This window comes from Clytia hemisphaerica, unplaced genomic scaffold, assembly GCF_902728285.1.
Source record: "Clytia hemisphaerica strain Z4C2 unplaced genomic scaffold, Clytia hemisphaerica genome assembly, whole genome shotgun sequence".
NCBI lineage: Eukaryota > Metazoa > Cnidaria > Hydrozoa > Leptothecata > Clytiidae > Clytia > Clytia hemisphaerica.
In genome coordinates this window covers 766673-793274 of record NW_027103551.1, presented here as the reverse complement: position 1 = coordinate 793274, position 26602 = coordinate 766673, and the positions used below count along the sequence as shown (strand labels likewise).

The 26602-nt window shown below is 33.6% G+C and overlaps 1 protein-coding gene and 1 long non-coding RNA gene across 2 annotated transcripts in view; both read left to right on the top strand.

The window, feature by feature from the left end:
- Positions 1-1069: 1069 nt before the first annotated feature.
- LOC136800190 (uncharacterized) overlaps positions 1070-26602 on the top strand; it is an 88110-nt gene continuing 62577 nt past the window's right edge. Inside the window, exon 1 of the long non-coding RNA XR_010845680.1 lies at positions 1070-1381. This is a non-coding gene — a long non-coding RNA (uncharacterized lncRNA). The remainder of the gene's footprint in view (positions 1382-26602) is intronic.
- On the top strand, positions 6807-8890 carry LOC136800189 (homeobox protein Nkx-6.1-like). Its single transcript, XM_067056811.1, has 2 exons — positions 6807-7883; positions 8356-8890. Exons 1-2 carry the CDS (start codon positions 7049-7051, stop codon positions 8721-8723), a joined length of 1203 nt encoding a protein of 400 aa, XP_066912912.1. The 5' UTR covers positions 6807-7048; the 3' UTR covers positions 8724-8890.

Here is a 26602-nt window from a genome sequence, read left to right as displayed (position 1 = left end):
AACTAATTTTGAACTAATCAAAAAACGACTACATAAAAGTGTGTTTGGTGAACAAACCCCTAGCTGAAGCCATCACTATCATATAATAAAGATCGAATTCAGCAAACGGATTTTTGTTGCCAAGTTGCTAGCTGTCAATTTCAATTTTCCAGAGCACATAAAATCAAATTACTAGTATTTTTAGAACATCAAGATATCTAAATTGAGGTTCCTACGAAGTTCAAAATGATTAAAGAAGAAACGTTTATGTACTTTATCTCAAACAAGAAGCCAAATTAGTAGGGGGCGAGGTCAATTTTTGATGATTATTAGGCTGTCAAAACACACTTTTAAAATTCTAATCACCAATTTAAATCCAAGCTTAGCCTATGCATCTAGGCACAATAATTAATTGTCTTGTTGTAAAGAGATTAAAGTGTATTTTCTCTTCAATAAAGAGCCCTTTGTTTGTTATTAGTTGACTGACAAAAGGCTGTTTTTGTCGTTTTTGACTACTTTATAGAGGTCAACCAGCAATAAATTTTTGTTTGATATCTTTTGATTGAATGAATATTTTTGAAAAAATTTTTCACAGTGATGATCTAAGATTGAATAATCACTCCTGTGAGAATGGTAATCATACCACATTTCTACAAGAAGTTGGTTTTTTTCTTCTTCTTCTTCATTTTTCACCTTTTTTTTTTCTTCAATTTTTTGTTGTTTGATAATATTCCACTCACAAATATCTTTTCAATTCAGCACAAAATGGTAACTTTCGAATTCTATCAAAAGTTACAGCCATTTTTGTCTCAGATGCAAATTATTTTGATACAGACTTAAGTCTAGTAATTTCTTGACCCAAAGAAAATTAATTTTTCAATAGATGTGGGTGTCTGTGGGTAGGTCATCAAATCATATGTCAATCGGTCAATCATGATTATCTCATAAAAAAGCCATTAAATTTATATTAAGCTTCAAATCTGATCCAAAACTTGAGTTGTTTATATGGTCTTAGAGTGTCAAGTCCGAAATTTTTAAGGAATTCAGGACATTAATTTAATAAGATTATCAAATCTTTGTTTTAGCTAAAATGAAAAAGGAAAAGTATAAAAAAAGACAATAGTGAAGTCAACTTCCGCTTGATTTTAATGGAATCATACTTGGGGATTGATTGAAGTCAATGAAATCACTCTTTTGAATAAATTCAACAAATCACTCTTTTGAATAAATTCAACTTGGACACGGTGGAGGTCAATTAAGTCACACTTGGCAATTCGGTTGAAGTCGATGAACTTGCGCTTGGTAATCGATTGAAAACATAAGACATGAAATATTTCAATGTGGAACATCACGATGAAAACCATTTGGAATCAATAGAACAAATTGAATCATCTTTCAAAAGGTATAATCTTTTAAACTAGGGTATTCAAGACGATCATTAAATTCATACAAATAATCTAATAGGAACGAGGGTAATTTAGAATCAATTTCACCGGGCGTTCCAATTTGTAATCATGAGTTGCAAGATCGTTTAGCTAGTTGGCAGTGCTGTCAACCTGTTCAGATATCCTGTTAACAAGCTTGAGTAGTAATTAGAATCTATTCGGAGACCTGCCAGTATTAGCATTGAGTTTTAAGCCGAAGGATGGATTTGAATCTTTAACGTTTCCCAGGGAAAAAAAAAGTGGTGTTTTGATGTTAACGTCACATTTTTGATTAGGGATTGAATCTAGCCTAGACTGTTTTTGTTTTAGGGTTTTGCATTTTTCGAAGTCCTGGAAGTCGTTGAATTTTACTTCTATGCAGCCTTTGTATGAAAAATACATTTATGTAAAGGAAATAAGTAGCTTCAAATCCTACAGAGGAGATTCGACTCCAGCTTTCGGCTGAGTTTGAGAGAAAATCTTAAATTTTATTCGTCGAGTCATGAACGTTCAAAGAATTAGTAGAAGTTTCAATATCAAAAAATTAATTTGATTGGCGAATATTTGGCCAATAAAAGGGCCATTTACTGAAAACTGCTGAAAAATGGTGTGTTAATAGCCTAAAATATCGTCCTTTTGAGACATGCAACAGAACAGAAGGTGGCACAGCTAAATTAAAATGCTATTTTCTTTCCTACGCAAGGGTTGAAATAATGCTGAGAAAATACATTAAATCACTTTTAAAAAGGTATTAAACGATCTTTTCAAAAACGATAATTTCATCCGAATAAAGAAACAGTACAGAATTTGCACAGTTAAATTGTGTACCCCTCTAAATGCTGTGAGATACCTCGAAAGCATTATTTAAAAGTATTTAATAGGCTCATAATGCTTTGAATTAGCATATTATGTACTTTCTACACAGCTAAATTGTGTTAATTTTTCCTTCCTGTTGCCTAGACTGTGCATTTAAGATTGTTGAAAAATACTGTAAAACCCCCACCAACCGTGTTTGTACTGACAATGAATGCTAAATCAAAGCATTTGGAAACTTTTTTTTTGAGGTATTTTTAAGAAGGGTTTTAACTTTGAGTCTCTAAGCTAAGATATTATTTTGTATATTTAATGAGTTTTGGCACATAAACTTCATAACCGACGTAGACTTGCCTCTAGAACAATAAATAACGTGTTTCCTTAAATGTGCGACGTAGCCTTTTTGAATTTTCAAGTTTTTAAATACTACCATCTAAGTGCGACCCTCTTAGAGGGCGGCGCTTTTTCAGGGTTGCCACGCCTCCTCAAAAATCCTAAATTCTCCTAAATTTTGAAAAGTCTCCTAAAATCTCCTCAAATCTCCTTAGGAAATTGAAATTTTGAATACTTTCTCCTAAAATCTCCTAGAAAATATTTTACCAAGTTTTCAAAAATTCAATTTACTCTGATGATCAAATTTTCATTGCTAAATGATCCTATTCATGGCATAAATGATCGAAACGATTGTTGACAAAAGCATTTCACTCTGTATGCTTAAAGGTCTTTAAAAACATTGTAAGTTATGAAAATTTTATAGAATTTTCTCCTCAAAAATCCTAAAATTCTTTTAAAAAGTGTGAAAATCTCCTCAAAAATCCTAAATTTTTTCTCCGTAATTTTCAGTTTCTCCTAAAAACATAGTTGAAAATCACCTACAATCTACTAAATTCTGCTAAATTTTGATCAAAACAAAATAGTGGCAACCTTGATTTTTACAAACCTCAAAAGATTCAAGGGCCTTACGGATCAAACGAAAACATAGAATTCCATTACCTAATCGACCCTATACGCCGGCCCTTATTGGTGCTATTTTTGCTTGGGGCTGACCAGATAGCGACGTTAATCTTTTACCATCTATTATTATCCATATAGCGGTCATTAAGTAAGCCATTAAAGGTTCAATCGGCGGGCGGTATTGAAAGGTTTTGTGACTCAAATTGTCATACCCGCGCTGAGGAAACTAAAGCGCCAGGCTCCAGAGGGCTAAAATATCATTAACGGCCCGGGTATAGGGCAATAACGTTATTTGCGGCCCGCTCGGAATTGGATTGAAGTCGTTGCATTGAAGCGGAAGAGACTAAACTAACGTCAGAAAAAAAAACACTTTTTGGTCATTTGCGGCCCGCTCGCAAGGTGCTAAAAATTTGTTGAAGATATTGCATTGAAGCGAAAAGAATTGGTTAACGCTAGAAAAAAACGTTGTTTGAATGTCCAATATGGATAATAATAGTAATAGCGTTAAGTTTTCGTTCGTTATTGTCATTAATTCTGCCCTTGCAATTTGATTATTAGCCCTCTAGTGCCATTTGCGCCCTCTGCTTCGCGTCGGACCCAAATGACACTACAGTATATGGCCCCCAAAACGGAGACGGCCCCCAAAACGGAGGTTTTCATTAAAATAAAGATTCTGACTTGTAGATTTATCAGAATTAAACGATTTTTGTTTATTTTGAAAGAATGATGGTTATACTAAAAAATGAGCATGTTTTTGATGGTTTGAGACAGATTCAAAATAACATATTTGCGTCTAAAGGAAATACTTTAACACCAAAATTAGATAAAAATTGCATATAACTCACTCTAGCTCCTTGGCTATTGAAAATAAGTTATGAAAACGGGGTATAGGAAACTTTCTACACGTAATGCCGTTCAGAAAATGCAAATACATCTGTGACTTTAGAGGCTGGGTAAAAGATATAGCATCTTGAAGGTCAACCAGTATTTTGGAGCCCTAGAATCAGCATTGACAAAACTGAAAATTCTAAATATGAGAAAAAGCAAAAAATCTTGAAATTCTATTCCTATCACCTTGAGTTAATAGTTTATAACAAAAAATTAACATTTTATATAAAATTTTTCGCTGAATCAGCAAAAACGGCAAATTCTGTCATTTTTTTGCAAAATATAGGAGAAAAATATCCTTAAAGCTTAATATTTTCAGTTTCAGTTAAGCTATTTTTCTAAAATTTTCACAGCTTATTCCATACATGACTGGAACTATTTTCAAAAGAGATTTGTTTTCAAAAACTTAATTAAGACGTTGTTAAATCAAAATTGTCATTTTGAAAATTTCTAATTTTTCAGTTTGGACTTTGCAAATCGAAAAACTTGAAATATTTCATAAAAATCATAAATTTTACATCCATTGGGTCGTAAATTTAAGGGAAAACACAAATATGTTCATAGTTTTTCCCCATATTACCACTGGGCTTAATAATTTGATTTTAACTACACCTCCGTTTTGGGGGCCCCGAACCTGCATTTTGACAACCAGGGGTATACTGTAAAAATTTTATCAAATAAATTTATGCCCAAAACCCTCTAAATCATATTTCAAAACTATGGTCAAAATTTTGTATTCATATCTCAAAGATATCTCGAGAAATCGCTAAAATTTCAAACCTCCGTTTTGGGGGCCATTAGAAAAAAGCTACCTATCTTTAAGCGATTGAAAGATATTGTTGAAATTGAAAATTTTGAAAAAGAACTTCCAGGAAATAATGTAGAGATGTTAAAGGTTTTCATGCAGCAAAAAATTTTGTAAAATCTCTTTTCCTCTAGATTTGAGAGAAATTTCAAATTTGATCGCCGTTTTGGGGGCCACATACTGTATCGGGCGAATAATCAAACTACGCGGGCAGAAAATAACAACAACGACCTCAAACTGAACGCTATTGTTATATTCTTGACTTAAGTTTATCAAAGGCGTTATTTTACGGCCCTAATTAGCGTAAACCTAAAGATTTGACAGTGGTGGATTAAGAGCCAGCTTTCACTTGGGGCGCCGATAAGATACAAAGTTTTGATTTCTTGCGATTTTTGTACTTGGAAATATTAAAGGTTTAACCTCTAATTTGTATAATATATATATGTATAATAATAATATATGGAGAAGGGTTTAGACAAGGTGGATCGGAGACGTATTGTGTTACAAGTTTTTGCCTCAAATATTGGCTAGTCTCTTATAATTATAAGTTTTAGGGTAAAATTGTCCCTACCTATACAATCATATTTTCTAATTATAAGGGCTGCCCGCAACCATAACTGTTGGGCGGGAGGGTGGTAAAAAAGATTCTCATTCAGCTTCAAATCTCTCGCCGACGGATCGAAGGAGCCCATCCTTCGGTTCACGTTTGCCATGAATATAATATAAACCCGAAACAATGACATTTAGACAAAAAGATGCCGCCCATTCGCCAGGCCTTAACGCTGAGTTGGTTATTAGCTCAATTACAGTTAAACTACAATTTAACAGGTTAAATAGACATTCTATTTTAAAAGCTCCAGCTTCCTTATTACAAGTTCGAAAGGTGAGAAGATCTTTCTAAAAGTTAAATTATTATTAGAAACGCTATATGAGGCTGCTTATGTAAGAGACGCAATTTTTAAGTTTTCTGATTTTAGATGCGGCGCCGAAAATGAATGGCCCTAATTGAGCTAAATAGTGCTCAATTTTTATTGGACGGCGAAAAGAAACGGCTGAATCGAAAAGATAATTAGGGATTAATGATTTTGCTCTCAGTCGCCATTCTATCTTTTGATGTTAGTTTCTCGCTGAAGAAGAGTTCGGCACTAGCTGGGGCCAATGCACCCCTATCTCAAGCTAGTAGGGCACATTTCACGTCAAAAAAGAGCATCTATCTTTTTAAGGCTGTTATTTTGACATTAACTTTAAGCTAAAGATATTATTGATGGAAGTTCTTTTATGCTTTTTGGCACAGTAGACGCGGTGAACTCAGTCTGGGAATAAATACTTCTAAAACTGGGAAATCTTTCGCTATATTCTGACAGAATTTAATAGCAATCTTAGCATGATTTTCAGGAAACTGCATCTTTTACCAATGAAAGAATCTTTAGCAGTAGAAAAGTTTCGTATCATTGAGTTGTATATGCACTGTTAAAACCTACAAACTTTTTGATAATTGTCTTTTAGAGAAGGTATAATTGAGGAACAGTTGCAGAGTTTCACGGTCAAATATAAAGTTTCACGGTCAAATTCACTGTTCCACTGTGTCATATCAAAAACATTAATACTCAACACTGCATCATTCTATGATTTGCATACGTATTTTCTCTTTGTGTGCGATCCCAATACCATGGAAAGTTTATGACAATGTTTATCAGTAAGAACACTTCAGATTTTGAATCATATTTTGAATGGGTAGATTTTAAGTGCTCGGGAAACTTTCTTAGGCTTAAAATAAAAGTCCAGGTTCTCTGGGGTACCTAAATTAGACAGGTGCTTTAAAACTTGTCATATTGTTTCTGTGTATTCAATATGTCTAATGTGAGTGTTCTTTGCTGGGAATTCACAAATCAGGCTTATGAAATTGTTCTTATAATCTTATATTTTTGCATTAAACATATTGACATTGTATTAAAATGCAGCCGAACAAAATCGAAACACTATGACTTTTATTGACTTTTAATAGATGGGTTTTACGTATAAACCCAACCAAATGGTAAATGGGTTGTAAAGGGAGATTTTTAATTCGTACAAATACATTTGACTGGGCGGAATAAATTTGTCGGATTAGTGAAAATCAAAAACATAATTTCAAACTCCAAGATTCTTTATTGGATTAGTGTGGTGGAAGGAGAACGAAGAAAAAATGTTTTCTACGGAGCCACCTTCAAGTGCTATACGAGTTTTCAACACCCAGAGTATAGACAGGGATACTCGTCTCTTTCCGTTGACACTGAGGAAGACTAGTGACTCATCTATGTTACTGGAAAATGGTGCAGGGAAGTCGACAGACTATTTTTATAGTTTGTATCAGAATGCAAAGAAAACTATACAAGAAAAAGAAGAACAAGTTGAAATTTCGAATGAGCTTTCATCTATACCATCCTTATCACCGAAGCTGGTGAAGAAAGAAACAACAACAAATCTATCGCGCTCTACGTCTCTATCTTCAACAGAAACTGGCTCTTCAAGTCATCGATCCTTATCTCCTCCGAAGTCTGATTCACCTCTCGTTGCAATGAATATCATTGGATCCGCAACTCCTAGACCATCATCACCTCCAGAGCTATCGTCAATCAACCTCGATGACTATTCTGAAAGCAGACTCAGTGGCGATCCCAAATTCTTGGATTTCATCAGATCCACATCAACTCTTTCAGCCAGATCTTCACCAAGGATTGAACAACCAACACCTCCAGATTCTCCCAGATCAGCACAAATATTCTCGTTCAATCCTCACAGTCCTTCCAGACTTGCTGTACTTGATAGTCCACAACACCATACCACTGAACCATCACAGCGTCTCAGTAGATTCGATAGTCTACACCGGCCAATCACTTCAACATTTCATTCTAAACAAGAGTCTACAAACGTCGATAGTCTTCACCGTCCTCAAGAATGTTTAACAGGAAATTGTAAATACCTCTTCCCGTCTGAACGATGCCACGTATGCAGGCCTGATGAATTCCTTTATCAGAGAGGTAACTTCTAATGTTCAATTCTATTTTCATAAAGGCTTCATTTTCCTTTTTCTTAACAAAAATTATTAACAATCTACTCGAAATCAAATCGAAGGCAGAACTTCGAAATTAAGATCCAGCTCTTACTTTTACTGGTAAAAGGCACCAGTCACGGGGGGGGGGTACTCAGGCAAAAATGGTGCTGGGTATGTGTGGATTGACGGCAAGGGTCTGTTTTTTCACCCTTCAAAGTCTCTCTAAGGGTTTCAAAATCGAAGAAAGGGTTACCTTTTCGGGAAAAATCAGTCTCTCTAAGGGTCTGGTTTAGGAGGTCCAATCCGCACATACTCCTCATCCGCCAACCCTAGTACCCAATTCAATTCAATTGATTTTATTTGAAAAGATCTCTTCTAAAATTGAAATGAAAATCCAGTTAATTTGCAGAGGATAGTGGTATTTAAGATTTCTAATGATTATTTGTTGTGTTATTTAGCTTTCTACAGCAGTGAGTTTCTACTCCGTCAAAAAGAAAAATGGCGTCGGCCACGAACGGTTTACACTGAGAAGCAACTGGTTTCTCTTGAAAAAGCGTACAAGAAGAACAAATATCTTCGCGGTGAAGAAAGAAAGGCATTATGTAAAACGCTTAGCCTGGAGGAACGTCACATTAAAGTGTGGTATCAGAATCGACGGGCTAAGGAGCGCGGACAAATTCGCCATGATAAATGGCTACAACGTTCCAAACGCCATCAACTCTTAATGGCTCAACAACAAAAACAGAAGCTGAAACAGAAAGAAAAGCAAGAAAAAGTAAATGCTAATCAAGAAACTGAAGCTGATCTAACTCAACAGGATAAATAATTGTCCGTCCTTGGACGGCTCGTCTTACAATGCTAATATCGTTGGATTTGAAGCTCTATAACAGTTAGAAATATCATTACTAGTAATATTTGCCAGGAAAGAAAAATTGAATCCTTTAGATTTGCATCGATACACGTTTTTTGTATAAGAACACCCAAAAATTTTGAAGCCCTGGGATGTTCTTAACTTTTTGAGCTTTAAGCCTAAAAATGTTCTTAACATGTTCTTAATTTCACCATTTTGTGAGCATTTTCGTCCATTTTCTTAAGAAATCGGCCATTTTAGAGTCTGCAAAGCTTTAATAATCTTAACTTGTTCTTAACATTTTGGCCGAAGCATTGTTCTTATATAGTTTGTTCTTATAAGAAAACGTGTAATATGACAGCGTATTGAACCTCTTCTCTTGGATGGGAAACAAGACAGCGGGTTTCTTGGTACAGTGAAGTCTCCGTAACTGGAACACGCACGTGAGACACAAGTTTGTTTGAGTATAGTCATTATAAAAACACTGGTCTGAAGGCTTTTGTCTCTTTTTATTATTAAAATATGGAGCTTACGTACCAAAATCGATTTATTTTGCAAACTTTTTGATCATGTGATTAGAAAATAGACCATTCCCCAAGAGGAAATTTTGGTAGCGTGATCAAAAAGTATGCAAATCGCAACTTGTCTTTTGTTTGTAACAAAAGCAAATTGAACAAAAAGCTAAAACAATTTGCCAGACCGGGTTTTTTTATAATGACTATGGTTTGAGTTAAGGAAATTGAGTAAGGTTTATGAGACATTAATAAATGAAGGGACCATAAAACTTGTTCGAGTTAAAGAAACATTCGAGATATAGAGGTTCGAGTTAAAGAGACTCCACTGTAAAAACAACTGAAATATGTATGGAATTTCGCAACCTTACAGTTTGCGTGTATATTAGTGTAATTAATTGTAATTTGATCTGTATGTATTACTACTGTGTATATTTTGTAAAATTTGTATTATTTATTTTAGGTAGAGATTTATTTTGATATCATTGAAAAACATTTAAATCATTTAGATTCATTTAATTTCCTCAAGATAATTTTGGAATCTTAAACACTGCCTGACTTAAATTTTGTAAAGTGGGAAATTTCAAAAATAGCCAAGAAATTGTTATGAAATCTAAAGTAGAAATATTAGCATATGAAAATATCACAATAAATAATGTAAGATTGCTTTCTACCTTATGATCGCTAATAGTAACTTTATAATAATCTAACAATGATCTCAAAGTATAATTAGATTTTTGTCAGAATGCTCAGACAGGGGGGTTTGTAGGGGTTCGAAATACCGTTTTCGGCGTCAAAATTTTTGCTGAATCCCGGAATCCCGAAAATTGAAAAAAAAAAAATAACACCGTCACACCGGTTTGTACAGGTTCAAATACCGGCATAATGACCGTACTAAAAAAGGGCCGATCCCATCACACCGTAAAAGTACAAACCCCCCAGACAGAACCCGAAATAAATTTCTAACTTTGCTCCAGCGTATATTATACTTTCGTAAAAGTTTTGTAGGACATTTTGGTGAGAAGAACTGCACTTGAATTTGTAAGCTACTGGACTGTAACTTTTTAGCGGCAAAATGCGGTCTTCTGAATAGACTAGCAAGCGTCTGTCTTTCCTTGGACACAGGAACGCGGGAATAGTGCTTATAATAAAGAGTTCTTATAAAAAATAGAAATTGCCGCGGGAGAGTTGTATTCAGAAAACATTAAAAAAACAGATCCCATTGAAAGTTTAATCTGCAGCGAAATACAACGACGTGGTTTACTAGTCTATCTGCTGAAGGGAGGGGGGTTGTTAAATCTGCGACGGAATAGTGAAGCTTTAAAACTTTCTCTAGCCCCTCCTTCCCTACTAGACTATACCCACCCCTTTAAACCCCGTTTATTAGACACCTAAAAATAAGAAATGTATATCGATGAAAAACCTTTTAAATTTGAACCCCTATCCACTGCAAAGTTACCCCTGGACCCTCTTAGTCTAGCTCGCAATGACTCGCAAATTAGTTTCGTTTTTAGTTTCAGTTTCAGAGCAAATTGCATTAGTTGCATCTAAATTGATTTATCACGAAAACAATGACTGATTTATAATTGGAGTTAATTGCGCAGAATATGAAAATCGAAACAAAAGTAATTTGGGGTGGTACGCAAATTAAGTATGTGTATGTGTTTACGAAATTTCCTGTCAAGGCGGAAACTTATAACATTAAAGAAGTGATTTAAATATTATAGATTCAAACCCTCCCAGAATTAAAGACAAAATGAAAAAGATTTCGTCACTGCGTCTGAGACATTACATAAGTTGCTATGACAATATTCTGTACAATAAAAGCCCTGGTCTGAAAGCCTTTTGTTTCTTTTTATTGTTTCTTTTTAATGTTTCTAATTTACTATATGATTAAATTTAGAACCAATCCTAAGTCAATCCCGTATGCTATAAATTCAATTTTCAATTCAGTTAAATTTTGCTGGCTGAAAAAGTCCGGGTCTGACATCTACGGGTTTTTCATACATCCAATATTGTTGATAGCTGTTCATTTTGATATTGAGTTTGCGCGGTGAATTGCTGCAGGTTTCTAATGATTACGCCAGAACGCTATTATCAGTTATTTTAATTGCAGAATTTAATTTAATTTTCAAGTGTAGTAAAGTGTTATTGAAAATAGTGGACCCATTTACATTACTTATGGCGGTAGTTCCAGTGGTGGTTTTTGTGGTTCTCAAATCAATTCGTTTTATCAGAATTTTATTAATTTTTTAAGGGTCGCGCCTTCTTATTAAAAATACAATTTTATTATTCTATAATTGTCCAAACAAACAAAAGTTTAATGATCAAGTTTGGAACAAGTTATACACTTTGTATTTACACGCAATTTATAATTGAAAATGCTCTAAAAATGGCATTCTTAGCTTATTCTTAGCATATTCTTGATTTTTGGGCAATTTCATCATGAATACACTTACAGAGTATATTCTTATATAAAAAGTGTGTTTGTTGTGTAAGAACCAAAAAAATTTATCTCAGTTTTAGATGTTCTTGTGCCAAAGGTTTTCTGGCTCAGATGTTTTTTTAAGATATTCATTCTTAAGCATCTTACAGTTTTTATGCGAAGGCTCAAAATTGATAGCTTCTTAGTAATTTTTGGTCCAAATTACTTCTTTATTTTGCCTTGATTATTTGCAAATTTCGAGGCAAATTTAGCCCCTTATCTTCTTATAGTTATCTTTTCTTACAAAAAACTGTACAAAAAGGCATTGAAGGGTCACGTTGATTTGCAAAAATGATTAATTACGATGCGGGTTTAGTGGTTTTTATATTTGTTTCATTTATTATGGTTTGAAACGGCTTTTGTTTTTAGACACACCCTTGATGAGTCAATCAAATTTAAGTGATATTTTAAAAATTTAGCTAAATTTACTCCCTTTTAATTTTGTATAAATAGTAAAGAAATTGTTTCCAATTATCCCCTTCAGGGTAGCATATCGTTTTCAGTCTTGTTGTCAGGGTTCATCGTTACTGCGTCGATAATATGTTATTTTTATGGCATTTTATTTGATATTGGCACGTGAGCTGCTTTGATTTGGAGATATAATATCTTGCTTAACCTTTTGTGCGCACTGTTTTTTTTGAAAAAGTTGAAATTTTTCTAATTCTTTTTTTGAAACTCAAAACTTTAAAGTGCCATAAAAGCTTGTAGCCTTTGATTTAGAAGATGGTTTTGGTACCATTGAAAAGCTACTTTCATACTCTTTCTAAAAGCATTCGGTTTATGCCCCTATAAATCAAGTGGTCTGGAGCTATGGCCTCAAGACTGAGACTCAGTATTTTGGCTTATTTTGGACGCCTTTTGGCTTCCTTCGGGGTCTAAGGGTTAATTCTATCAGTAATAACAGTAACATCTGAATCTTGTTGGTATGTTTTAATTTCTGGTAAAGTTTTCGTATTTTAAGGACAAATTAGGGGAGTCTGGGAGCATAGAGGCTCTCTATAGTTGCGGTTAAGAACTCCAAAGTACAAGTTTCATAGTTCGTTCCCCCCTCTTTCTTAAGGGGGATGACACCTTCCGAAAAAATGAAGAAGGAGGATCAGAAATTTTCATGAAAAAAGGGGGGGCTGCAAGGCTTACATATATATTGTAGATTATTTTCAAACACTGTTATGAAATTTGGTTTTCATGAAAGGAAGTTTTCTGTAAGAATAGTCTGAGTCAAAAAGAAGAAAGAAGTTTATTATTTCGCTTTCTCTCTCTAAAGATATTTCACATATATTTGTTAGTTATTTTTGTCCAAAATCCTTGGGAGATGGGCATTTTTAAAGGTTGGAGGGGGGGATGCCAAGAAGGTACAGACCCCTTTCTGCACTATGAGTTTTTTTACATTATCTACTATTATGTCAATCAAATGTTAGATTGTTTGACATTTGTGTGCAAGTTGGATCCACAATTGTATATTGTATGAAAACATTATTCTTGAGAGTCGATTATATGTCGGTGAAATTCTCCTGGTGATAATGGTGTTTTGTGGTCAACTAAGTGAATTTTTTACGTGATGACATTCAATACACGTTTTTTTTTATAAGGAACCTTAACTTTGCTCTGAGCCTGGAATTTTTACAGAGAATTTAAGCCTCAAAGTTCCTTATCGAGTTCCTTATTTACATAGCTGCTAAGTTTGGATAACCATCTCTTACTGTTCCTTAAAACTTGTTTTCTTATTCTCAGCTTGAGCAGTTCCTAAACAATTCCTTATTTTTCGGACCATTTTCAGCCTCGAGTTCCTTATTAACGTGTTCCTTAGAAAAAAAACGTGTATGTATGTCACGATTTCAAAAACAATATTTTTCTCAACTAAATATTATATTGACTATACACGTTGTTTTTGTACAATTTCTGACGAAAAAAAAAACAAAAAAATTTAAATCCTCAAGTGATCCAAGGACATACGTTCTGAAAATGTTGTTGACACCTATCATGTAAATGTTCTTCTCTAGACGTCCGTCAATGGATGGACGCATACTTCGATTCGCGGGCTAATCTAATCAATCTTTTGCATTTACGAATGAAATGGGGCTCTCTGGGCTCTTTCGATTTTGGAAATGACCGACAAAAATTATTCATGATGCTCTTACAAGTCTGTTTTCTTATATCTACCGAGAGTGCTCGATGATATCAGAGCTTGTTCAAGTTAAAAGAAAGAGAAACTTTGATTTATAATTTAGAACTTTAAGTTTCATTCCGCCCGTATTGGACGACAATCATCAGCTCTTAAAGTTTTTAGCTCGATTTCTAGGAAAGGTGTTTTTAATCTGTTCATCAAGTTCATTAATATCCTTAATATGACACTGATAGAGCTCTTTAGATGTCTCTGATATTGCAAAAAGCCGCTACTTACTAACTTATGAAGAAAAAAAAACAAATATCAAAGTGCGTGTTAGGTGGATCCTAAATTGATATTAACCTCACTTTAAAATTGATGAGCAAGTTTGCTAGTTTAATTAGTTTGCAAATTGTCGCACAGGAGTTGCACCATCATATTTTCAAGGGAATTTTACAATGTCAAACTTTTTTTGGCAAATGTGGGTTGGTTTATTCAAAATGTTATTGAGAAAGAAATTCCTTGCTACAAAGCTAGTAAAAGATTTTTGCTAAAATAATTACTAACAGTAAAAATGAAAATTATATTTCATAGTTTGCAATTAACCTTTCAAGCGCGCAACATTTTTTAAAGAAATGTGAAAATTTTCCAGTTTTTCCTTGTGAAATCCAAAATTTTCAACTGGTATAAAATCTTCTAACTTGAGAGTTTATAGACAATGGTTTTGGTACCATTATAGTCTTTCTAAAAGTATGCTGTTTATGCCCTTTTTAATTCAAGTGGTCAGGAGCTATATGTCAAGTCTTGAACTAGGTATATCAGGAAATTTAGAGTTTGTACACATGTACGTAAAAATTTTTAAAAATAAATTAAAGTTTATTTGGAATAAGCTACCAAATTCCAAACGCGAATAACTTTTGATAAAATTTGAAAAAGATTACGATTTTATGTTCGTTGAAAAGATAATCACGAGTAGAATGATATTTTATGAAAACTTTATTTAAAAAGTCAAAAATGAAAAAAATCAACTCCTTCTAGAATTATGCTATGGTTATCATTTTTTAAATCTTCACTGTGGAGAGATTTTCAAAAAAAAAAATTATACAATGAAAATACAGAGCTCAAAGTTCACATTGATAAAGTTCTAAGATCTAAGTTCTAAGTCAAAACATTTTGTTGTGGGTGTCTAATAGTGGGATTGGAATATTGGCTCGTGCAACGCATAATTAAATCGGACAAATTACGCAGTTTACTGGGTTTCCCTTCTGTTACTGTTAAATAATTCGTTAAGAATGTTGAACTGACGTGAGATTTATTATGTGTTTATTATGACCTGAGCAAAATATGTCTTAAATAAAAAAAGCACACCCTTAAAATGAATTTCGGTTGAAAAACACACCCTAGCTGACGTACATACCCATTTTTGTCCGAAATTCTGAATTTCAGCTATTCTTCTTCAAATTCATTTTTTTTTGGTATTTGTTCTGCTCGTATATATTACAACGAATTGATAAGTTGATAAAATTATCGGGACAAGCTTCACAATTTATTAAGGGAATTAGCCCAGGGAAGCTTAAGGTGATTAATCTACCTTAAACCCGGTCGGCACTTGCCAAATTAAATTAGAGTTATACTTCCCAAAATGCTTTTGTAAGGTTTGATTGTAATATGGTGTAAAAATGATGTAAACAGTGAGAAAAATAAGTTTTTTGTGCTACCTTACAATTTTTGCCATATAATTTTTTTTTAGTTTGTTCAAAATTTACCAAACTTTTCTGCAAAAGTGCTAAATTTCTTGAAGACCATAATTTCTATCCACTCTTACAGTTGTTTTTGAATCGAGTGCCTATCCCTCGGTGAAATTGATAAAGTTGGAGCGTTGGTTTCAGCTTTTGAGAGTTACCAACCGCAAACACGAAACTGACATAAATATTTTCATACATAAATCAAGGTTTTTATAGCGCATAAAATTCGCATAATATCTGATGAAAAGGAAACACGTATAAGTCCGATTATCTCTCAATTAATTTTTGATTAATCACAATTACGCCACCAAGAAATTTTCTTCCAGTGTGATACCGGCTGGTCTTACGTCAATTAAGGACGGACTAATAGTTCGAAGTACACCTACGCAGGATGTGTAATATAATTTAGTTTCCTTATAAATTCAATAAGGCGAGATAAATTTATTTTATTGTTTTTTTGGGCCAAGTTAACCCAAAAGAAAGGGTTGGTCGGTCGGTCGGCGAAAAAATAAAAATAAAAGTATAATTTCACCTACAAAATCTCCTAAAAAGGCAGCAAAAACTACTACGTCTTGAAAAAATGCGAAATAGAAAATAAAAAGGCACAAAAAGGTCGAATTCATGGATAAAATGAAAAATTGAACATAAAATTCCCAAAACATCGGAAAAACTACCGAAAATTTTGAAAATTTGGGAGTCTGTAAAGCAATGAAAATAAAAATGTACAAACAAAATGAACAAACAAAATGAATTTTTCTTTATTTCGATTTTTGGACTTTCAGGGTCGGTCAGACCCGTAAAACAACTAATCAAACTGGTCTCGCCTAATATGTAATGGGATTTGATTATCTGGAAATGCGTGAAAGTGATAATTTCACGATATGATGAAACTTTAAGGATACAAATATCCTTGAAGCTTCTCTAACGACCGACTTAAACGAAAGTTTGATTTTAAAACAGTTACATTAGGACATTACTATAGCCAGTTTTCTATATCCTCAATTTTATCAAGAAACTAAACTTCTGATAAATTTATAGCATAATTTAACCAGGGGTTGAATTTTTGTAATCTTTCATATTCATTTGTGAATTAAAGGAAAATTTCACATGATATTACTCACTCACGACTTATTTTTTCAATGACCATTCTTTTCTTCACTTTTCATAATCCTTTTCTAATTTTTTGAAAATCTTTAAACCTATAAATTCGTCCACTTTAAAATTATTTTTCCTACAAAGGTGTACTACTTTAAATTTATGGAGCATTCAAATTTCTGTGACTGCCAATTTAGGAACAGACTTTCACTTGAAAAGACATGCGATCAAATTTGAATTAAGAGCTCGTTAGAAAAGTTTGAGCAAGCGATGGTCTTAGTTGAGCTAAGACGAGAAATTCATGACTTTGAACGATCCCGCTTCTGAAGTTTGCCCACTAGGACGTTGATGAAATTCAAATTCTCACCGTCCTTGGTAATCTTTTTTTTAATTTAGTTTATTCAAGAGTTTTCGAAGGTGCACATAACCACTATCTGCATAGTGTGCATATGTTTATGTTTATGTTTATGTTTCTTTTCTTTAAAGTTGATGCAAAGTAGTACAATGTGTACTTAGCTCGAGGCTAATCAATATCAACTAAGCATAGGGGTTTGAACATTTATTTTTCTTCCCCCCTATATTTCATCTCCTTTTTGAACCAGCACTAAATGCAATGGCGGGGCTAAGAAACCGTTTAAGTACAACAAGCTTAAAATTTATAAAGTAAAAAGTTAAAAATGATGCTACAGGCAAAAATTTGCCATTTACATTTTGTTAAAAAATGCCGAATTCTTTATATACTATTAAATAAAATTATCTTAACTCAAATCTTAGTTACCCCAACAAATTCTTTTTTCGCTAGCCCTAAAGGCTCAAAATATTTTCGCCCCCCCCCAAATAAAACCTGTTCCTCTTATAATTTAAAATTAATAGTAAGGAGCGGAGGGGCAGTGGTAAGGCTTTAATTCTAAAAGGTCTGTGATCAAATTTAAGTAAAAAAAAGGGGGGGGGGACACTCTATTATCTGCCAACCCGAATTACCCTGGTTGAAGATTCAATGGTTTAAACATACACTGAGATATAGATGAAAGAAAATTTCTCGTTGGTAAAATGTACTCTTTCTGGATAAGTTTTAATTTTTCTTAAATTTGTAATTTTTTTCCCTTCATTCTTGGTAAGATAATGCAGTCTTTGTTATGAGACGTTTTGATCTAACTTTTTCTGTAAATTTTGGTTTGTCAAGCTTTAAAACAAAATACGTCAACCTTACCGGAAAAATTCTGCTAAAACAGCCAAAAACTCTGAAATTTTAAAGCTAAAAGGTACAGTAGAATTAAAAAGTCTTAGCGAATAAGATTCAATAAAACGGATAATTATTGTAGAATTGATCTTCAACTTCATTCCTCGATGTAACCATGACTCTCCAAGAAAATTTAGTGAAATTTGTAAATAAAATGACAAATTAAAAAAACAAGAGGACCTTAAAAATAAGGTAAAAATACAATTTAAGCCAAAATAGAAGGAAGAAATGGAGAATATTTTTCAATACGAACAATACCCGGGACAATACTTAAACACGAGTGTAAAATCTTTGTCTGAAATTGCCAATTGGGTATCAAATAACCGAATTGATCGAAAACCGAGAAACATTGTAAATTTCTCTGAATTTTGGGCTGTAAATTTGGAACTAAAAAGGCCATTAGTTGGTTAAGTTAAAAAATTTCAGCTTTTTTTACAATAACTTGTAATTGGCTGTTTTATAAAGTACAGCTTTGTTTTATTTAGGCAATAAAATGAAATCAACTAAACTTTCATCCTAAAAGGGGACATCAAATCGGCAAATTTATACTTAACTTTCTGCATAAACTGTCATAGACAACCCGTTGGACCTGCTCCCCACTGGAAAAATTTGCAAATGAAAATAAATACTTCGAAATTTATTCTTTTCAAAATACACTCATCTTATTTGAGAAGAATATCGATTTTCCTCTGGGTTTTCGAACTGTAAGCACCGCAATAGAATTTTCAATTCCAACTAATTTAAAAACAGTTGCTATACCATTCCTATTAACATTTCGTCCCCTTATTTAGCCCAAACTGGTTGAAAAATCCTCATCGGATCAGCGAAGCAGGGGTGCTCGGTTTTTTATACACCCCCTTCTCACAGACCCGATAGGATTTTTTCAGCCAGTGGGGATAAAAATAACGGACTAAAACTCAATTGGGATTGATAGTCCCCTATTCTTTATGTCTGGGATTCAATTCTTTTCTTGGGATGGGAAAAACAGTAAACATTCTGCAGTGAGGTTTGGTTTCTTTGATTAATTTCTGTGGGGACAAAGATTGGAGGATAATTTTACACCGGGGGCGATATTTTGGCTAATTTTTTCTAGTGGGAAGGGGTCCCAGAGAAGGGGGTGTTTTTATATCGAATACCAGACATAGATATGTAATTGATTTGGCACAAAAAAGACGAATAAAAAATAACCTCAAACAAGAATGATAAAACCTCATGAAAACAATCCAAATTCCAATCCGACTCTAACAATAATAAACCAGCCGAGGCTGGAAAGTCAGCCAATATAGCTAGATTATTAGTTGGATAGCTTGTAAAGAAGTTAAGTAGCTGCGATGGAAGGAAGGACTAGATGCATAAAGAATCAAGCGAAATTGGAAAATTTTAAGAGCTAAAAACCACATTTTGCTTAAAAATGTTTGTCCAGGTTACTCAAAACTCCTAGTAGTTAGATTGAGTAGAAAATGAACATTCCGTATGTTAAGCATTTAAATTCAACTTTTAACATTTTTGAAGATAAAGTAAAAATCTAGGGACAAATTACAAATTACAAAATTTTAGATATGTCCTGTTATAAACCTGTACAAAGATTTTATCAAAAAAATCAAATAGACGAATCATTTACATTTATAAATACAAGTAGTTTTCTTTTTGAATAATAGTTCATTAACTTTATTCCAGTAGCATGTTTACAATAACCAAGCAAAACAAAACAATGCAATACGAAATGGTTAATGGACAAGTAGATAGCACTTATGATATCATTTTGATCACAACGCGTACAATCTTAAAATTATGTAATATTGCCGCCTTTATTGGCACCTTTTAAAGTTATGTATGTACACATTTTCTTTTTTATAAGCAACCAGGTTGCTAAGGTCAAATCAAAATATTTTCGGGGTATCTCTATTCTAACAAATGGAAATGGTGTTACTCGCCCTGAAATGCATTTTAAAGGTATAATTGTGGCCCCCTATAAAAAAATTCTTGAAAGGCTAAGCAACCTAGCAGGCGCATAACTTTGTGAAAAAGGTTTTGATTTTTATTAAATTTCTAAACTTTGTGAAAAAATGTTTTGATCTTTATCTGTCTTTATTAAATTTTTAAACCAGGTATGATTTTAGTATACCTGACCAAATTTTAATAACACTTTGTCACAATTCTTCAGGTGCTCCTACTAGAAATTCACACTCTAGAAATTGTAACTGGCTGCCATTAACAATTAAGCTAGTCACATACTCCAGAAAAACACAATTTGCCTCAAAAACTTTGCGAAAAGTAGTTCAGTCTCTATAAAATTTCAACAGAAACTGTATTTTACTAAGGCAGGTTACCCTTTAATGGACACCCACTATTATGGACAAACCCTTCTAAAAGATTACAGTGCACGTACTGTTCATATTATATCATGATAATTTGTATAAAAATTTTATTTTTTTATTTTTGATATAAAATTTAAGTAAAAAAGTAAAAATCAGACAGAAAATGTCAAAACAAAATTGACATTATAAACTTTAAAATAATGCACTTGTGGATCTGTATTGTCTTTTAACAGCATCAAAATAATTTATTTGACTAATGATTGGTGATGAAATTATGGTAAAATAGTGTTTCAAATGGGCGGGTCCACCCATTCTCTAACATGGATGTTTGTTACCTATTATGAACAGGTGCGTGTTTCCAACCAAAAAAGCCGAAAACATGCGCCAAGGTCACAAAACACAATCTGCATCCAGATGTGTGAACAATAAAAAAATAATATGTGATGGTCGTCATTTTATCCATTGTTCTGGCAGCAATCAAATATATGTTTCGTTCGCGTCAAAAATCTTCATAAAATAGAGTCAGTCAGTTGGTCGGTAGTAAATCTAGTCAGGTTTTTTGGAAAATGGTTTCAAAGTATAGTTTTTAATATTTATTCGCTCGCTTGATGAAAAATCCCAACAATTTTCTGACTCCTCCGGCATTTTTGTCTGCCAAGTTGGTTGGATTGGTTGGCCGACGCAAACAGCCGGCGCAAACAGAACATATTTTTGATTGTCTCCCTCTGCTGTTGTTGTAGCCAAACACGCCAGTATGGATTCCACAAAATCTCGCGCCGAAGATATTTTTCCATACAGCAAGCCTCACACCAAGCAAAATTTCTTTTGTACCAACATTCAATTTTTCAATAAGGGTGCAAGATGGGAAAAGAGACGCATGCGCCAACATAATTAATAAATTGACGCAAGCGTAAGCGAGCAAAAGCAAATTTAGCCAAATGAAAGCTAAAAATCAATGGATTATGGAGTCATTCACGTCGAGCTGGAATTATTACTTTACGCCAACTGAAAATCAAACAATCTTTGTAAGTACCCTTACGCCAATGCGCCAAAAACGTTTCAGTTGTACGCTGAAGATCTTCAACATTAGTTACACGAAATCCATACTGGCAAATACGTCCAAGTCCAAAAACATGATTGCATCCTGTCTTTATCAAATTTAGACAGTAGCTGTGCTTTTTTATACTTTATCATATTCCAATAACATTATAACATGATCAATTCCACCTACAGCTAGAGGCAAACAGGAAAAATATGTTTATTTATTATTGCAAACAAAAAGCAGAAATTCTTAAAAATATATAACAAAAACTTGAGCAAATTGCTAAACCTTCAACAAATATAAAAAAGAATCCCCTTGATGAAAATCATGTGTTTGATTTGCCAAGTTTCAAAGTCGTTATAAAAAAGATATGACAGAAATTGAAGCTTGCAACATGCATTTTTACTTCCTGCATTTACACTGAAAACACTGACTTAAACCGCCATCTTGAAACACCACATCTATGTTTTCTAAAAACAACACACGCTAAAAGTACACTAAAAGTTAACCCGATCGGATATAAACTTTAGAAATCGGGGAAACACGGCTTACGTAATGAGCATATCGGGGTAACATGTTTTTTTCGATTTTGGTCTGATGATGATGGGGAAAAAGCCTATTTGAATAATCAGCTGTTGGCTGACTAAAAAATGGTTAGGCATGGAAAAAATACTTCTTTATGTGGTGTCAGCCACATGCATAATATTGAAAGAAAATGTATCTTTCAATTCGAAATTCATTCTTCTAAATTCTGGAATTCTGGATACATATGTAGTACATATAAATAACTTCTATAAAAATTAGAGATAAAATAACCAACCAAATTTAATGTAACTTTGTTTGATGAGAAGTTTATTAAACTCTCAAATGTTCAAACCCTTTATTGCTTTTGAATTATGGTAACCAAGTAGCCAAAACGATTGGTTGGTGATGATGTAATTGTTCGCTTGTAACCAATCATTGACAAAAAAGATTATAATAATAAACAAATTTCCTCTAGCTTTAGTTTCGAAGATTGCTGCTATAGGTACACAGAGATACGCGGTAGTAAGTTTGTTTATAGCAGATTTTAAAAACAATCCACGATCCTGAATGCTTCTACCAGCCACAACTCTTGAAAAATGGTACACAATTTCTGCATTTTAATTCCATATGTTTTAGGTCTTCTTATTTAATACACCTCTGTATTGGCGACCTCCCAAAGTCGCCGAACATACCATGCGATTGTTACCCATACTGTGAACGTTGAAATTTAACAAAGGTCCTTTCGAATTTTTTTCGCCTTTCGGTTTAGGTGCTACTCCTGTTAGTGATGTTCTATTCCCTGACTGAGCCCTGCTGCTTAAATCTGCTGCCCTGATAAGGGGTGGTACGGGTGGGATTACGCGTCTGTTTGATGATGAGTGTGAGCTGGAATGGGTGGTCGAGGGCGCCGTGTTTGAACTTCTCTGACTTTGATATACAGTGAATGCTGAAGTGTGGTCTCTCTTTCTGACTGATTGTTGATTTGTGCTTGATGTTGACGAATTCTTCGCGTCCATTGGTTTGTTGCGTTTGTTTGAATCCATTTTGTATGATGATGTGTGATTCATAGTCGTTCGTCTGTATTTCTGTGTTTATGTGAGTTTTATTTGATGACTCGTTAATTAAATTTTTGTTAGTAATTATTTCTTGTCTGTTTCGACAGTACTTTTCCTCGCCCTGAAATTATTTCATTAGAGAGAAAAAGATTAAAATCAAATTAAAGTAAATGTATTCTTAGGTCCCTAGTTTAGGTGCATGAAACTATGAGATTTATAAGGTAATAAATACTGCCCTATGGCTTGTTTATCAATAATAATGAGCGTAGGTCTCTATGCACTAATTAAGGTTTACAGAGGCAAGCAGACTTGAAATAAAATTTTAGAACTATTGAGAGATTTACGGTGTTAATAGCGATTCTCAAGTATTCCAAAAACAATAAAAGAAAATCGAATAGTATAAACACGCTTCTTTTACAAGAACAAGTGGCTTAATTTGCTAAAAGCTTAGAACAAATCAAGAACAATCCAAGTCTTCGATTTCAGCAAAGCATATTAAGTACACTGAAAAATAGGAAAAGCTGAGCGCCGTAGCCCCAAAATTCACTTCTTTTAAAAACATCGTGGAGATTATCGTGCATAATACACTCTGGCTAATTGGAAATACTTTTGTTCGAATATACAATACAACTGGAATTAATTTTCCTCCAAGTCAAGGAGTAACTCTCTTAGAATATTCTCTTTAATTCAAATCTCTCTGTAATTCGAACACAAGATTCCCTGTTTCAGTTCTAGTAAACAAGCGTCAACTGTATTTCCGAAACAATATAACTTTGTAAAGCTCCCTTGAACGTTTCAAATGACCCGCGAGAAAAGACCCGAGTAAAACCATACGTTTATCTTAAAGAAAAAAAGTACACCTCTTCACTTTGAGCTACACACAATGTAATCTTCTAATCAATTTTAAACTACTTAAACTGGAGTACAACTTACGCTTATATACGAAAAATGTTGAGCTGAATTATGTAATTACCCGGATCTTCCTGGACACGCGTCTTCCGAGTTTCTCAACATTAAATAACATCTCTGATCTTCAGAAAAACTTGCATATATTTCCCATTACATAAGTAATTTGTATGAGTAAGCGCTTGTAATGGGTGAATATTAGATGTAATGTTTCTCTAAAAACTCACTCCCCCGCTCATATAAACGTTTTTAAAATAAGAACATCCGAATTTTTTGAAGCCTTTGGTTTTTCTTTTTAAGCCTCAAATAGTTCTTAAACATGTTTTTATTTTCACCATTTCATGAGTATTGTCAAGTTTCCTAAGAAATTGGCTGTTCCCTCAAAAAGCTTTAGAATGTTCTTAACTTGTTCTTAATATTATTGCCATTTGGCCATTGTTCTTACATAGTTTGTTCTTATAAAAAAAATGTGTATTTTACGTCTAGAAATTAAAAATCGATTTTTGGTAATATTGGGATACCACTCAAATTTTGTAAACAAAACGTGACTTTATGATTTTGATTTAAGATTCAATTCTCTCTAATCGACTAATTAGGAAATCGATAAGTTGAGGAGGTTGATTTTGGAAATGGGATTTTTCTTAGGTCCTGACTTGAATTATTTTTTTAAACACATAAAGTTTTTTTTACGTTTTACTATCACTTTATGACAGCCCTTTTACACACAGACACAGTCCCGGTGGACCCGTGACACTACTGTAAAAATTGGCCAAAAATCGTCCCTTGTGGAAAAATATCCTAAAATTTTGACGCCACTGGAAAATTGCTGCACGATTTTATTCCCATTCGAAATTAAATGGTAAATTGCACTCCAGAATCATCCTCAATGTTTACTGGATTTTTCGAGCTTTGAATAATAGAATTACTATCCCCATTTTGATTTTTATAGAAATTTTAATCTACACTGTGGAAAAAACTAGGTCACAGTGTGGACCGCCTTCCATCACGCACCACGCTCGCGAAAGATAATATAGATAATATAGAAAACTGTCTTTAATTAATAAATCAGACGAAACCTTAGATCCCGACATCGTCAAAAGTAGGGAATCTAAAAAATCTTATCGTTCACCCGGGGGGATCGCCCTTAAGGGTAGGTTTTTCGAGACCCTCGAAATGCACTACAAGGGCCTACATTTAGCTGGATAAACTGTAAAGGTGTGTTTTGGGACTGTTGAATTTAAAGTCTGACAGTAAAATATGGGCAATATGGTTTATCTTTATAGTTTTGTTTCTCACCTATTTTGATTTGTCTTGCACATTGTGCCGACATCAGATTCTGAGGCTCATTTCCAGGTGGCTTTAGCAAAATAAATAAGAAAAAAATAAAACTACAGTGTAAGGGTCAGAAACGTTCGGTAAAATGTACTGTAAGGGTACCTTTTCACTGCTCAAAGGCGGCATTGTAAGGATCCGATTTTTAAAGCCATTTTTTTGGCGGCACATGCTGTCGTTTAGAGATCGAGTGCCCCCCCCCCCCCACCCCGGGACCGTTTACTAAACTAACGAATTTTGAAACATTACTGAAAATACTGCTTAGCTGTCATTTTTTAGTTTAATCATCTTGAAAATTGCAAAGATATCATTTCAATCAAATCCAGTAAAACCTGACTCAATACTTTCAATACCAATATTGATCAATCTTCAGATAAAGGATGTATTAAATTAAATGTGCCCTCTTTTCTACTTGTATTAGTAATTAATATGTTTTTGCTTACATGCTATTATATACAAATTAATTCGTTACTTTTTTACATAGTTACACTTTACCATAACTCGGTTTTTATAAGAACAAACCATATAAGAACATAAGGCTACGTTGACCAAAATGTTGAAAACAAGTCATGAACATATTAAAGCTTTTACAGATTCTAACACTGGATCATTAAAGAAATTACACAAAAATATTCACAAAATGGTGAAATTAAGAGCATTTCAAGAACATCTTTTTGACTTAGAACTCAAATAAAAACCAAAGAACATCCGAAAGGCTTTAACAAATTTTGATAACTTATTTGGATTCTTATAAAAAGCATAGCTAAACGGGAAAACGGGAAAAAAACTTTAGAGGGCTTAAATGTAAACTAATCATACACAATTACATTTATCTTTTCTTATTTCCTTTTGATAATAAGCCACCATAGGTTACCAATAGGGGTACTTTAATGATGACGTAATTTCTAATGGCTACTAATAATCTCCTTGTCGCAGCGACGGTGTTCGTGAACCTGCGAAGTATTTTTCATTTCGTCTGACCTTTTGTCTCCCAAATCAAGCAAACGCTACATATTGCGTCTACACCCCTGTCTCACACCTCCACTGAGAATTTTCACACAGTGTGGATGATAATATCCATAGAAATCTCAATAAGGATTCTAAAGTTGAAAATCCCAGTGGAATTGATTTGGAGTCCATTTTCTCTACTAAATTTCAAATGGGAAAGAATTCAAAGTCAATTTCCCAGTTGGACTGAAATTGTAGGGTAATCTTCCCACCGAGGACGAAAATTTTGGCAAATTTCAAGTGGGGTGGGACAGGGGGCCGCCATCATGTCTGTGATATGGGGTGTCAAATGATTGAAAAGAAGGATAATTTCCAAAACTTGCTTTTCATTTTTTTCAAAACCTTTCGGTCTCAACAGAGCATCATCGTCAGTTAAAAAAACAATGGTGGTCTGCCGAGACTGAGAAGTTTGTTTTTTATACGAACATTCAAAATTTTTGAAGTATTCGGATATTCTTAAACTTTTTGAGATTTAAGCCTAAAAATTT